At 35.0% G+C, this 16,004-nt stretch overlaps 1 protein-coding gene across 13 annotated transcripts in view; it reads left to right on the forward strand.

Moving 5' to 3' along the window:
• Window positions 1-16,004, forward strand: part of USP25 (ubiquitin specific peptidase 25) — a 126,006-nt gene that overhangs the window by 32,254 nt on the left and 77,748 nt on the right. For 7 of the 13 annotated variants that reach the window (XM_040980646.1, XM_040980648.1, XM_040980647.1 and 4 more), the window contains 2 exons: window positions 216-360; window positions 10,601-10,724. In XM_040980646.1, coding sequence (XP_040836580.1) covers window positions 216-360; window positions 10,601-10,724 — 269 coding nt within the window. Of the gene's footprint in view, window positions 1-215; window positions 361-5,347; window positions 5,390-5,777; window positions 5,859-7,691; window positions 7,773-10,587; window positions 10,725-16,004 lie in introns of those variants that run through there. The other 6 variants (XM_040980653.1, XM_040980654.1, XM_040980657.1 and 3 more) reach the window with 5 other exon arrangements.

Consider the following 16,004-nt stretch of genomic DNA (forward strand, 5'->3'; position numbering starts at 1 on the left):
TGCACTATTGTAACCAAATGGGAAAAATCTGATGGGGTGGGAGCTTGGGGGGAGAATCCCAGCCTATACAAAATTGTACCACAAAATTTAAAATAAAAATATATTAAAAAATAAGGGTATTCTATTACATAGTAGCTAATATGGAAAAAAGAAGATAGACTTTGTAACAATGTATTATTCCCAAGTAATTGAAGCCCCTGTCTTGATATTTGAAGGATAGTAATGGAAACTTGGAATTAGCAGTGGCTTTCCTAACTTCGAAGAATGCCAAGACCCCTCAGCAGGAAGACATTACGTACTATCGCTCGGCACTTCTTGACAATGACAGATATATCAGTGTGGGAAGCCAAGCAGATACAAGTAAGTCTTCTTACCTTCCTTTGTATTTAATAGAAAATTATAAAAAAGTTCTCCTTTGTAATGTTTTACTTTTTGCTTAGGCAACAGTGTATACTTTTACTAGCTCAATATTTTCCACAGATTAGAATAAAATATTTTATTAAGTTATATATTTTCAGAACATTTCATATAGTATTCATTGCTTTAACATTTAGAGCAGGAACATGTGTCATAAAAGAAAAATACCTAGAATTTTAAATGTATTTATTTATTTGTTTTGTGGATTTTGGTTGTTTTGGGTGATTATTACTTTTGAGGATTACATATTGTTTGTTTTTATTCAATTTTCCCGTGACTAACAAAAGTGCATTTCCTTCTCTTCCCCTTTCTGTATAAAGATTTTGGAGAAAAGGTTTCTTATCATGTAAGAGAATCCTCCTTGAAAATGATGCTTAGGAGATAAAAAAAAATTTCACTTGTGACTCTAGATGTTGTTTGTAATATGAATATTTTAGACTTATTAGAACTTAGTTTTTTTAACTTGTAGTATTTTTATTTGATAATTGTTATATATATAAATAGATTTATGCATGGCTTTGAGAACTTTGATTACTGGTATGTGTTTGCACTGAATTTCTGGTTTTGTTTGTGGACCTTTCTAAAGTTAAGAAGCACATTCAGCTAAGTAATGAATGATGCTCATTATAGTTTATTTATAGATGAAATATTTTCACATGCAACTTTTAGAGTAATATTTTTGCTCCATAAGTGGTAGAATATCCTACCTCACACAATTAATGAAAGATGGTCTAAGTTTTGCTACAGAGGATATGTTTGTTTGTTTTGATGTCCAATTGTCTTGACTGAATCTACATTTCTAGTTTTATTTCCCACTGTTTTCCTCTTCTGATTTTGTACTGTAAAATACAAAATGGCTTTAAGTCTCGTAGATCGTGTCCTGTTTAATTTCTCTGGGTTTCCACTTGCCCTCCTGCCTACCTGGAATCTGCTCTGAGCTTTCCCTCCCTCGCCTAATTTGTTTTGGTGTCGAAAAATTTTACTTAAGAACCAGTAAGTGGAGGATGATTTCCCCAGTCTCTGATTGGACCAAGAGTTTCTGTAACATACTGGACACACTTCTGTTTTACTTAGTACTGTGTCGTTTTGATTGATTTGAATATATTTTGTGTTTGCTAAGAAGTGTTCTATGAATTACTCTGTGAAAGTGTATGGAGAAAAGCTCATTGGAAAGAATGAAACAGAATGAGATTAGAAACTTCCAAAAAGTTGGAAAAGCAGAAAAGTTGTATAATTGCAAGAGCATTTACTAGTACTGGAAACCTCTCCTGTGTTACAAGGTTCTGTGAATTGTGTACAGTTACAAACTAGATAGGTAATAAATGGCAAAAATAAATGGATTATTTTGATTGAAAGCAACTGGCCAAAGTAAAGTAAGCATGAAATTGATTTAACTGAGTGCTGTAGTGAAAGGATGAAAAGATGTTAGAAGGTTGGGAACTCACTGCTCATATAGATTGTGTACTTTGTGATGAGAAACTTTCTCTGTGTGTGAAGGGGAAAATTAGGATTGTTAAACTTATGAGGCAAAGTTTGTTTGCTGTGTTAGAATAATCAATTGTTGTTTAACCAACTATTAATGTCTGTTGAAGACTTGATTTCATTAGTGCAAATGTTATGGAAGGCAAAAAGAGAAATTTAAGTCAGTGCTCTCAAGAAGCAGACAAGCTGATGCCCAAGAAATAGTCATATTTGTATCTTTTACATAGACCCTCGTAGTTAATTTTATTTCCATTTAAATCAAAGATTGAAAAATAGTGTCTGATATCATGTTCACTGATCTGTTGTCATTGACTAATTGCTAGCTGTTGTGGTTTCTTTATAAAATGTACTGTCCTTCTAGTCAGGATTCTCACTGGGATCGTATATCCATATGTGGGCTTTAGATTATTGAGAAGTGAACTGCTGTTGAAAGTTCATGTGCTTCTGTTGAGATTGTGTCAGTATCAGATTGGAGAAAAAATGGCTGATGAAATAACAGTAGTTTTCTGTGTAGCATATTTGTACCTACTGTGGAAAAAAGTGTTAAGAAGTATAATTACCAGTGGGCAATAATAATCATTCAGTAATTAAATTTAGTTTCCTGCTATTACATGGCTTAAGACTGAATGTAACATGAGATCATGCATTTAACATGTGCTTAAAAGTGTTACAATCACTCTTTAAAATTTTTTAATACTCTTTCAAAATTACTTTGCATTCATTGCTGGGAAGTGAAATCTTGTGCATGTTTAGTTCGTGGAAGGAGCAGTTAAACTTGCATGTGAGAAGACAAAATATTTACAAGTGAATATACATTCAAATGTGGGCCTATGTTTTAAAAATTGCTGAAATGCTGGAGGAAAACCGTATAGATGAGTGGAGTGTAGTTCTTGCAGGTTTGTTGTAGAGATCAGTACTCTTTTTGAGTATCTTCTTAACTTTATTTGAAATTGTTATTTGAAAGTTGATTACACTTTTTTGGCAGGGTCTTTTTTTTTTTAAGTGATTTGTTTATTTTGCTTGAAAGAGTTAAACAGAGAGAGGGAGAGACAGAAGAGACAGAGAGGCAGAACGAGTGAGAGGGAGTGACAGGGAGTGATCTATCTGCTGATTTTTTGCCAAATCACCATAATTATCAGAACTGGGCTGATTAGAAACGGTGAATCAGGAGCTTCTCCTGTGTCTCCCGTGTGGGCCCAGGGCACAAGAATTAGATTTTTTTCTGCTGCTTTCTAAGGATATTAGCAGGGTGCTGTATTAGGAGTGGAGCAGCCAGGACATGAATCACTGTCCACATGGGATCCAGTACTGCAGGTGGAGGATTAGGGTTTCATTTTTAATCTATTCACCCAACCCCCTTTTAAGTGCAGACCCTAAGAACCAGCATAGGCACAAAAAATGTCATGCTAACTTGAAATGCGTTATCTGCTGGTTGCAGTGTGGATAAAACATCTGTGTTTTGAAATAAACATCTGTAATACTAAAAAATATCCTTTCTTAATGTTATAGACTGGAGTGTCACTGCTAACAACTGTCCCTTTCAGAGGAGTAAAACACTTTCTTGTATAACAAGAAAGAAATTGATTTTTAAGTTAGTGTGTCCAAAAGTCATGTGGATAATTTTTCATTTATGCATAACCATTATGTATTAGAAGGCAGAGTGAATTATGTCACTTCATTGGAAAATCATGTATGGTTATGGACTTTGTTTAATAGTGAAAACATTTTTAAGTTACTAACACGGTAATCATGACCTTTGGTGCATATTCTGTACTTTTGAGAGAAATGGAAAATGTTTAAAGGAAACCCTATACATAATATACATAATACTTTAAAAGTAGTCTATCTGCTGTGTTTGTATTTGGCAAAAGACTATACTGTCAGTTAATATTCTGTTGAATTCATGGAAAACACCCAAATCATTTGCAGTGTAGTTAGGAAAACAAATCTAGGTAGCGTTTACAAATTATTGCTTACATCTGTGGAAATTTGATGTTACAGATTTCCAATGAGTTCCTCCTGCTCCCAGTTTAAATTAGGAATGGAATTTTATGTTACAGATTTGCAATACAAAGCAATAATGAAATAGGACATAATTTGTTGCAGACAGTAAGTATGTTTCATAGTCAGGGAAGACATTCTGTGAAGTTTGGATCATGGCAACATCTGTCATCATGTGGCATATGAGACCTTTGTTCCACTTGAAATATTGTAGTAATAATCTTTGTTTTATGACCATTAAATTCTTGTGAACTTTTTAAAATAGGAAAAACACAATATATGCACATCAGAACAAGATGCATATCAATTGAGTAATCAAAATAATCAAAATGAATCAAAGAATTAAAGGGGCTTGGTAGATAATTTTAATGGAAACCAATAGCAGATATAAGCTTAAATTTTAGGGAAACTCATGCAACACGTTGGAAGGAGTGTTTAGTGCAGTTTCACTTAAGAAACATCTTGAATAATTTGGAAAGGTTGCAGAGAAAGAGAAGCCTTCATGTTCTATTCTGGAATGGTAGTTATAGTTAAAGTAGTTGATCAGTCTATTAGTGATTTAGAGAATATATTGATAAATAGGTCTCTCATGATATTAAAACAGGTTATCTGAGAGAGAGAGAGGAAGAGAGACACAGAGACAAGTTTATTCCCAAAATGCTTGTAGCAGCCAGTGTTTGACGAACCTGAAGCCAGGAACCAGACTCTCTTGGTTTTCTACAGTCCAGGTAGTTGAGCCATTATCTCATGTCTTCAGGCACATTGGAAGGGAGCTGGATAGAAACATGGGAGCTGGGGCTACAGCTGGCGCTCTGATGAGTCATTGTAGGGGCTTTAACTCATTGTGTCATAGTATCACCCTAACCTCCCAACTTCTTGCTAAGGGTTTTATTATTCGAACACTGGCACTTTTCCCATTCTCCAAGTTTATTAAATAAGTGACTTCACAAAAACTTCAGATACAAAATGAGAATGAAATGAATTCTAACCACTTTTGCTTTAGAAACTTCTAACTTATAAACCTCATATATTATGATGTTTTTGGGTAAGGCACTTTTGACTTTTAAGCAATTGCATCCTTTTGGAGTCTTGTGCTGGTGACTGATAAGTTTTGCTCAATTCTTAGTTTCTTGGAAATTGGAAAATTTGTGACTACAGTGTATTGATATGTATATTTCTAGTTTTATAGGAATTTTTTTCAGATTTATTTTATTTATATTAGAAAGTCTGATATACAGAGAGTAGGAGAGACAGAGTGGAAGGTTTTCCATCTATTGATTCACTTCCCAAGTGGATGCAATGGCTGGAGCTAGGCTGATGCGAAGCCAGGATCCCAGTGGCTCTTCCTGGTCTCCCATGCCGGTGCAGGGTCCTAAGGCTTTGGGCCGTCCTTGACTTCTTTCCCAGGCCACGAACAGGGAGCTCAATGAGAAGCGGGGCTGCTAGGATTAGAACTGGCCCACATGGGATCAATCCTGGTGCGTGTAAGGTGAGGACCTCAGCTGCTATGCTATGATGCTGGGCCCTGGAAAAATATTTTAATTTGAACAGCATTACAACTTAAATGCTTTTGTCATGTGACTTATATACAGAGCTGTTGAGCTAATACCCAACGCACCCTGAATATGCTATAGAGTTCTTTGTGACCTCTCTGATATTTGAGCAAGTTATAAAAACAGTTTGGCTCTGGCATTCTAATAGAATGCTTACAGAAGTCAAATCTGAATTTTTGACTTCAATTAAACTATTGGAAATTTTTTATAGCTATGTGTCTTTTCTGTTCCTTTGGGTAGCGTGGGTGAAAATTGGGGCTTGTTTCATTGTAAAGTTATTCATTCAGTATGTTTTAATAAAAATGTTTGTTGCTCTAATTTTAGAAAAAGGAGAGATCCAGCTACATTAGCTCTTGAAATAACATTTAGCCTTCTTAATATCTGCTAATTCCAAATGAATAGATGGTAAGATTATCTTAGATTTGCTGTATTGTTCTAATATGCCCTATGGAAAGAATTGGCTTCAAGGAATAATGAGCACAGCATGGAAAAGCTTATTATAATTAGATAATGGATAAGCTTTCTCCACTTCGTAAAGGAAGACAATGCCACTCTTGAGTTAAGGGTTGATGATGGTCTCAGGTCTCATCCTGTCTAGCACTGGCCATTGCTGTTAATCCATAGCAGGGGCTCTAGGTGCAAATTCCAGTGAGAGATGGAACACTTTCACTATTGGAGATACTGGGAGAAGCTAGGATAGCTGGTAGTTGTTCCTCATGGGATCCAGATATGTGCAAGGCGAGGACTTTAGCTGTTAGGCTACTGTGCTGGACCCTAAATTGTTACAAATAAAATGATTGCTTTGTGATTCCTTTTACAAAAAGTTTGTATAAGAATGTGGCATAGTTATTCTTTTGTTTTTGGTCTCAGAATCCATGTATAGTCATAATAGACACTGAGGAGCTCATTGTGTTTTTGTCTTAGTATACAAAATACTTTCTATATGGGAAATTCAAACTGAGAACAACTTAGAATGTTAATTTATATGAAAATACACTTCTGATTTAGTGTTTGCACAAATTATTTTATGAAGCAAAATAAGTAATTAAGGATTTGTTTTACATTTTTGCAGTTCTCAGACATCAGCTTTGGAAAGAGCTGGAGTCACAGATCTGCTTCTAAAGAGTGTTTGTTCTGTTGCAATATTCTTTTAAATATGAGAACATATATCTTAATAAAGATAAAATCAGAAAAGAAAGGAGTAGTTGTGCTTCAGGTTACTTGTTAGAGAGCAAGAGTGAGTGAGTGAGCAAACTAGGAAGCCAGAGTGTGTCCTCTGGTTCTTAGCCCCAATGACCGGAAGCCGTTGAGCTGAGCCCTTAGCATAACCCAAGTTTCTACTTGAAAGTAAAGAATTCTGTTACCTTAGCCATCACCAAAGACTTCTGGGGGCTGTCTTGGGAGCAAGCTGGAGTCAGCAGTAGAGTCAGATAGATATTGAACCCAGCTTTGTTCTAATTGCCTGCTCAAGGAGGATTATCTTACCCAACTGGATATATTCCTTTAAATGCTGTGGTAAAATTTGAGAGCTATTCATTTTTAGAGATTGGTTGAAATGCAGAACTAGAAATTACATCAGTAATTCTATGGAGCAACTCCTGACCTTTTTGTGCTCTGTTAATAAAATCCATTAGTTTGTCTTCGTATATGAATGGATTATTTTAAACCCACATTTAGATTTGTGACACTGTTCGTTGGTAATTTGGAAAATATTTTGTTTCAAATGTTAGGAGAATGTCTACTATAGTATAAAATGACAAATCCTAGTGCTGCTTTAACCTAAAAACCACTAAGGACTGGAAAACTGTCATTCTTATAGTAGCAAAGGCTAGTTTTTCTGGATTGTGATTTTGCTTGAAAATTTCATATTATACATAGTTAACAAAAATTGAATTATGAATAATCATTATGTAGTTTTTAAATTTGTTTTTTATGACATGGATCCTATATGGCGAGGGAGAGAATCAGTTCAGATTACAACTCTTCACTGAAGGTAGCTAGTGGTTTTTTTGAGCAGTAGCATGTATCAGATATACGTTACAAAAGTCCTTTGTGTATATTTCTTGTTCTATAAGATTTGGTAACATGGTCTAAGATTGAAGATTTAATGATAGTAATCTATATTTTCATCTATTCCTGTATCTTAAAACTGAGTTTCTCAAAATGATGTGTGTAATGTTGAGGAGTAATGCCTCAAATATTGTGCAGCCTGATGTAGCTACTTTGATTTGTGTTAAGTTGCAGTGCTTTTACACTTTGTTACTGCGCATGTGACCACAGGAGAAGAGTCCTAAACATCCGATAACATAATTACTTAAGGTAACCCCTTTCTTAAAATGTCTTGGAGACTCCTAATCAGTTGATCACACTTAATGCTAGTAAGGCAGGATGACAATTGTATTGAGAGGAGTATTTAATTTGATACTAATGTACCATTTGAGATTCTTATATTTCATTTCAAAGAACTTCAGTTAACTTTAATGAAATATTTTAAAAGCTCATCTTGTTTCTTTTGTGTTGCTTGAACTACAATTGCTAAATACTGAAAAACTGTTTAACTAGATGGTATTTTTATATAAGTTTCTGTTCCATCTGGTTTGTCAGTCATAAAACAGTGAACACTAGCTGTTTTCAAAGGGAGTTAAAAAATAACAAACAACAAAACAACAAAACACTGCAAGGATCAGAGAGTGCTCTGCAGCTCAGCCTTCTGAAATGACTCCAAAATCATTGCAGGTCAGGTCAGTTAGGGTAGTTATGCCCTCTGCCATCCTCAGGAATGTTCTGTAGGACTCCAAAATTTCAGAACATCTTTGTAGCTGTAGCCCAGGGAACAGAAAGCCAAGATAAGGCAACTGCCAGTGAATTGTGCCTGGACATCAGAATGCAGAGTCTAGCTGCCACCACTATCACTAGACATCCCAAAGCTGCACATTGAATATGGGAAAGCTGCTGTGGATCAAGGGACATGTGCTCAGTCAGGCTGGAGAAAGCAGCCCGGCCAGCTAGATGATGATTTCTCCTTGTTCTGTCTTCCAAGTCCCATGTCAGTGCATCCAATCAGTGTAGCCTAAATTTTTTCTGGAGCCTCAAGTACAAGTGAACAAAGAAGACTTTTTTTTTCCCACCATAAGTTTTCCAGTGTTTGTAGTTGAAGAAAGCACAGCAGGAAGGTGTAAGAATAATCTGAAGAACAATAGCTCCGAAAATCTGCATTGCTTTGTGATTTTTGAATCATTTCTTCTTTCCTTTTCTTGCCATTTTAATGACCACGATGGCTCTGAGTGTTGTGAATTTCATAACTCTATAGTAATAACATCAACTTTATCAGCATTTTGAATAAGTTGGAATTCTGCATTTAGATGGCACCACATGGTTCTGATGTGAGTGGACTTGGGTTTTGTAATCATTCTCACGGAGCCTTTAGCTTGCTGGCGTGTGTCTGATGCACCATCAGTCCAATGGCTTTGCTTTATAAATGTGCTTCATATTTTACTTCATTGATTTTTCTTGAACCTTCCTGCATTTTCATGAGGTTTCATTATACTTTTTGTTAATGAAAAATACACTTAGAAAAATATACTTTCTATGGCCAATTTTCTATTTTAATTATTATTGTAATCTAATGGTGAAGAAGGAAATGTGACTAGAAGTAGTAGATTTGAAACTATCTTTTTGTCACTGAATGTGGAGCTTTTTTTCTGTGTTTATGCCTGTAGTAAAACAAAGGCACTTTGACTTCAGTCTCTTCCTTTTGCTTGTTTTTTCTCATGTAGTAGTCTGTTGTCTCCCCCTCCCCCAACAGCTTTATAACATTTTTTAAAAGTTTAAAGTTTTTGATTAGGATAATAGAGCCATGGTAGGAGGAGAGAGAAAGAGGAAGAGAGAAATAGAGGACAAATATGAACATGAATAATACACTGGTTTACTCCCCACATATTTACAACACTGGCTGAGACTGGCCCAGGCTCACACTACGAGCCAGGAGCTCAGGCGTGTGTTCTGGTGTGGCAGGCAGTGACTCAGCTCTAGTTCTCTGGCTCCCAGGATGTGCAGTAGCAGGAAGCTAGAATCGGCTGTGGAGCTTCAGGGTGAATCCAGATCCTCTTACACAGGATGGGGGGCTCCCAGCTGGTGCCTTAGCTCCTAAGCCCAACATCTTCCCCTCATTGTTTGTTTATGAGGGTTGAAAAGAAAAAAAAAGTTTAACATGTCTAAAATACAGATAACCAAATGAATATAAAACGTGTCCAACGTAACACACTTTTTCTTACCATGTGTTTGTAACCTGGTATCCTTCCTCACCTGATGGTACACCATTGTCTCTGTTTTGTTTAAATGTTAATAGAATAATGGAATATTTGTCACACCTTTTGGATTGAGAGAGTTGGATTACCGAAGGGGACTAGTAGCTGTAGCCTTTATTATTGGGAAAAATAACCATTATTTGGAGAATCAAAGTTGTTAGAAGAGGAATAATTAATTCATTTCTGTACTTCTAGAAAGAGAATGTTGTTTTCAATTAAACTGCATGTTTTTTAAGAAGTCAAAATGCTACATATGTGTTTAAAATATAAAGTGTCTTTTCTTTACACTTTTTCTTTGCTGTTTTGTCGTGGTTAGCCCCCGTTTACAGTTGGGCCCCTTCTTCCAGTCTTCCTGTTTTGGTTTAGCATGTAACTATGATTAATTTCTCTTGCACCAATTTTGGAGAACCCACATGTTTATGATTATTATGATGACTTTAAAGATGATAGCTGTTTGCTAGGATGTAAAAAAATGTAATGCATATGTAATTGAGTTTATTTCACAAAGTATAACGTGTTTCTTCTATTGTTGATATGCCATTGTCAGTGTTCAGCAGCTTCACTTTTAAAAAGGCCTCAGTAAATTCTTAGATTATTTTGCAGTATTTCTGCTCTTTCTGCTTTAGCTGTATTTTGTAGATGAAAATAGTATGTTGTCACATATAATCAGTTAAAATGTATTTGCCCCACTCCCTTTTAAAATAGGCTTTAAAAAAAATAGATACGTAAGATGGTGCTGACTTTGGTTTGTAAGAGTATATATTTGGTGTAGATCTCCATGATAACAGTACTTTTCATTTTGTTTGTCTTAATTTTGAGAAAGATAGTTTTGCTTTTCAGATGTGATTGATCTTACTGGAGATGATAAAGATGATCTGCAGAGAGCAATTGCCTTGAGTTTGGCGGAATCAAACAGGGCATTCAGGGAGACGGGAATAACTGACGAGGAACAAGCCATTAGCAGGTAAAAGCATACTTGCATAAAGCAACTCTAAATACTATTTGGCTATAGTTATTTTTAAGGAGCAATGAGATATCCTTTATTTATATAAACTATTAAGATATTTCTGTATTGTTATATTTATGTAACCTGAAGTATTGATATTTCTTTGTAATTCAAATGAAGCTTAGAATTTAGAATTTCAAAATTGCATATTAGAGCATTATTTTAAGTGTAGCCTGTAGTGTTGGAAAATTGAACTTGGATATATCTTTCTGTTTAATGTGGAATCATTATTGGCAGGTGTCAGCAGATTTTATTGTGAAGCAATAGTGTCTTGGGGTGTGTTGGTTGTAGTGTTTGTTGCAACTAGTGAATGCTAGTCTTAAAATTAAATCAGATGCAGATGCGTAATATAATGCTTATGCTGAATTCGAATAAATCTTGGTTGACAAAAACAGGCTACCAGCTAGATTTATGGACTATAGTTTACTAAACATTGCTCTGTTATTTAATGTGTGTATCCATTTGTATGTATTGAATATATATTTAAAAATAAGATGCTTCATTAAGTTATTTAGTAAGAAAAATGTTTAATTCACCTAAGGATTAACTAAAGCTAATCTGTCATATAATGCTGTTGATTTGATCCCTCTTCCTAGTATGGTTCTTCCTCCCCGACACTCCCTGTCCCCGCTTTCGTTGCTATACATAGCTGTTTGGTAGCAGGTGCAGTATTAATTTTCTCAAATGATTGCTTTTGTTATAATATCATTGGTATACCCCCTCCTTAGTAATCTCAGACTATTGTGGGGGTAAAGGATACCTCACAATGCTGTGTTTGGCAAGGCACTAAGTTTTTCTTTTCACTGATGATGTTGGCTTTAAATGCCTTTTTGGGAGCTGCTTTGGAAGATTTCATATTAAGTATAATTACAGTGTATTATGGTCTTCTTTAATTGTGGCTGATACTTAATGCCAGCAATGTTAAGTGAATGCCAAAAATGCATAACTTAAACTTGGATATTTTTTGTTAACCTTTTTTTTAATGAAATATTTGAGATAATTATGTTTTGTCTTTTTAACAATATTGATTAGAGTTGATAATTTTCTTACATAATTATGAAACTTGATAATGTTTAAATTTAATGGGTAAATATATTAAATATAAAATATTCAAATTGTATTAAGTAAATAGGAGGCATGTTTATTAGAATGACAGGTTTGGAAACAGAAAATATTGTACTTGTTTTAAAACATTTTAAATGTGTATGTGTATTTTTATGTGACTTCATATTAAGTGAATGGATACAAGAAAATCTTAAAGTTAATGTACCAAATTAGTATTAGGTGTTTCATATCATGTTTTCTAATGAAAACAAGTGCTAATTATTTAATAAAACAGTAAAACTTATTTAAGAATGGAATAAGTCTTTCTATTCTGATAGTGTTTAGTGCAGTGTATATTGTTAAATATATTTTTGTTCAAATTGGAAAAATATAAAAGTTTCTTTTGTTCTGCTTAGTTTTTAATCTTAAGATAGTAAATATTAAATATTTTTCATTCAAGATAACAGATTTAGCATAGCTTAATATATTATTGTTAAAATACTCAGCAAAACAGTTGTATTAATTTGCCATTACATAATCTTTCTTAATAGTAGATTTTATAATTTTTAGTTAACAATGATATTAAAATATAGTTAGCTTTCATATGTGTATCACATATTAGAACAAGTGAGTGGGAGAATTTTAGCTAAGAAATTGAAAGAGATATTTTGGCTTTAATAATGCTGAAGATCCTAAATTCAAAAGGAAACCATGTATTTCTAAGGATGAAAATTATATATTATGCCTAAAAGTAAATTTAACAATACTAGTTATGTTCATATGGAAAAATCTTGTGAAATTAATTCCCAGAATCTTTTATACTCTAGTTTTCAGTAGACATAATCTAATATTCACTTGCACTTTTAACTTACTATATTATGACATAAAATATAATGAAATGAAGCCTCTCCTTTTGTGTCTTTAAACTCTAAGTTTTGCTTGGGCACCTATGATTTTTATGGTGCATTTATCAAGTATAGTTTAATATATGCCTTGTAAACATGATCTCGTGAATGTCAAATTGAATGTGCTTATTATGATTATTACAGTTTGCTGGAGCTCAGGTGAAGTATGGATAGTTGAATTATGATTTATGGATTATAGTGGTCATGGCTCATTTTCCTTCAGGATGATTTACTTCATTAAATAACTTCAAAGTAGTTTAGTAGAAGGTAAGGCTAGGTACTAGTTAAATGTTATTAGTAAAAAGCCCATATGTTTCAAGAAATGATCGTTAAGATTATTAGGTGGAAACAAGAGATCCTTGTTGAGTGTAAAATACTTAAGGAGAGCCTTGTTCTGATGGTCAAGACTAACATGGAGAACTAACTGCAAAGCAAAGCCTGGAGGCTGTGAGGAGCCAAGTACAGAACACTGAGTTCTGTACTTGGTAGAATTTACCTCTGTGTATAAACTTGAACTTCACTTTTGATACCTCTGTTGAGTGGGGCAAGAGAGGTCAGACCGTTGTCAGTAAGAGGTGGGGAGGTTTAGTAAGAGATCATGTCTCTTACTAATTGATATGTAGATAGGTGGCATCATCACGGTAAAGGGGGATTATAAGTGTTTCTGCCGTTCATAGTCTTTGGAAGACTACAGCATCATATCCAGTGTTCATTTCAGGAATGTTATTGGAACTCATCCTGAAGAGCTTGTGTTATGATTTTGCTGCTCAAATTTGTGTCAGTTTAGTGATACCATAAATCATAAATTGGGAATTTAGTACCTTTGTGTTCTTGTTGAATCAAACAGATTATTTTCTTAGGAAGATATTTTTATTTTAGACCTGTGTGAATACTCTTCAGTAGCTTTTAAAGCTCTACTATACCACCATTCTAAATTACCAAGTACTTATGAGAGAAGCAAACAATAGGCAGCAAAAAGGCACTTGTAGCTATTATGAATTGTGCAACAAAGCCTTAACTTTTCTTAGGAAGTGAGAAACATCTTTACAATGTGGATGTTGGAAATTAAAATTGGAATAGCATGTGAAAACAAAGAATGCCTAAAACATAGATTTAAATAGTGGATTAGAAAGAGCTAAAGCACATGGCATTAATGTCGGAGATACATCAAAAGAAAATGCATCCATCCTGTAATTCATACAGTTGGGATAGAAAGTATGGAGATTTAAAAGATATGATTACAGTAAGACTAGTGTGTGTCAGTTGCCAATCCAAAATAATAAGAGTGGATGTCAGAGGCCAAATATAAAGATATAAACACTGAGATTTTTTTTTTTTTTAGAAATGAAACAATAATTTATCATTTCAAAAATCCAATGGCTCCCACTCAGAAAATTAAAAGAAACGCACTCCTAGATTTACTATAATAATACTCCAGTAAATTTAAGTCTGAGAAAATCTTAAAAGCACTCCTGGAAGGGACAGGCACAATGGCTAACCCTTTGCCAGCTGTGCCAGCATCCCATATGGCCCCAGGTTCTAGTCCTGGCTGCTCCACTTCCTATCCAACTTCCTGCTAATGGCCAGGCAGTGCGGTGGCGGATGGCCCAAGTGCTCAGGCCCCTTGACGCCCAGCTGCATACAGGACCAGCTCTATCTTTTGTGGCTGTTTGGGGTGTGAATGAGTGGGTGAATGATCTCTCTCTTTTCCTCTCCCTCTGCCCCCTCACTTTCACTTTATTTGTGTAGCTGTGATTTTCAAGTAAAGTAAATATAGCTTTTAAAGTAAAGCACTCCTGGAAAAAGACATCATCCTAAAAAAAATTAAACAAAAAAAAATGAAAAAGAAAGGAAAAGGAGCAGATGATACAAATAAAATTGAATAATAGATGAGAGAAAGTAATAAAATAATGTACAACGAGTGAAGAGAAAGAACTGCCAGAATTCTATAGTTAATGAGGAGATATACGGTGTGAGAGTCTCACGAGGGTGCTTCTTGAGGAAGAATTCCAAGGATATTTTTGAAAAATAACAACAATCCTTCTTACTCCCTTCTCCCTCAGTACCCCTAGATGTGGGGGTGGTTTTACTCAGTCACAAAATCAGTGTGGATGATTTTAGACTTCCGAATAGCTTCTTCCTGGCACCCAACTCATTAGTTAGACGATCTGGCACAAAGACATTTTTAATACGTTTACAGGGACTGATCCTTCCTCTCTTTGATTAACAGCATTCATTATAGAGGTTTCCAGTGAGTAGTTTACCCGATCAAGCGATTGATTCTTTGTGCTCTTCAGAGCATTGGTTTCCATTTCATACGGGCATCTAGACTTACGAACTGGAGCTAAGTTTTTTTCTGGTAGCCCTCTTGGAAGAACAGCATAGATTTGGTAATGAAAAAAAAGAAGTATCTTGTCTAGGAATAGTCATGGCAGAATTTGGAATTTTACATATAGGAGTATATAACTCCTACTCTTTTCATCTTCACCAACACCCAGGGAGCAGCCGTAAAGGGAAAGTGCATTACAAAAGTTTGTGCAACAGGAGAAACTGAGGAAGGAGAAACTAGAAATCTTTCTGAATTAATTTTTGAGTGGGGTGCCAGTGGTCAAAAAACTATCAGCCCATTTACAAGTGCCTGCTGTCAAAGAAGTGCATCATGGCTGAGAACAGATTCTCTGGAACAGTTGAAAATACAACACAGATAAGGTTCAAGAGCTACAAGAGTGTCATTGGCTGAGTAGGTGGGAACAGTAACTTAAGTGTCAGTAGTAGTGGGATATCACTTAGTGCTCCAAATGAAAGGAACAAAGGTCTGGTATAGATGGTTTCTCAGGAGTCAGGCAGTAGTAAGGTCCTATGCAGAGCTTGCCTTCTTAACAGTAAGAAATATGGAGTCACATATTGACATTGACATGTAGTGGTGGCCCTTTGTGTCAGAAATATGGGATCCTTAATGTAGAATTGTTAAACTGCTATGACTGAATGTGTAGCATTAATGGTGATCTGAATGTTGCAAGGTTGATGAAAAGCTTAGTTCTAGAGAAATCCTTAGGATTTGGTACAACTATACATCTAATCACAGTGACTCAAACGAAAAGGACTCAGCCAACTGACTGTTGGGGCCCAGGCAGAGCAAGTGTGGCATAGCCACCTTGTGATACTGTGGGATCTAAAGACTTAATCTGTGCTGTGGTAGAACTCCTCATTTCCATCAATGAGTGTTGATTAATGAGAAAATAGTATGCAGTGGCTGTATTGATTGTAAGTGAAATCTAGAAATCACAAA

The sequence above is a fragment of the Ochotona curzoniae genome, unplaced genomic scaffold (assembly GCF_017591425.1).
Source record: "Ochotona curzoniae isolate NIBS_2020 unplaced genomic scaffold, NIBS_Ocur_1.0 contig_3498, whole genome shotgun sequence".
Taxonomy (NCBI): Eukaryota; Metazoa; Chordata; class Mammalia; order Lagomorpha; family Ochotonidae; genus Ochotona; species Ochotona curzoniae.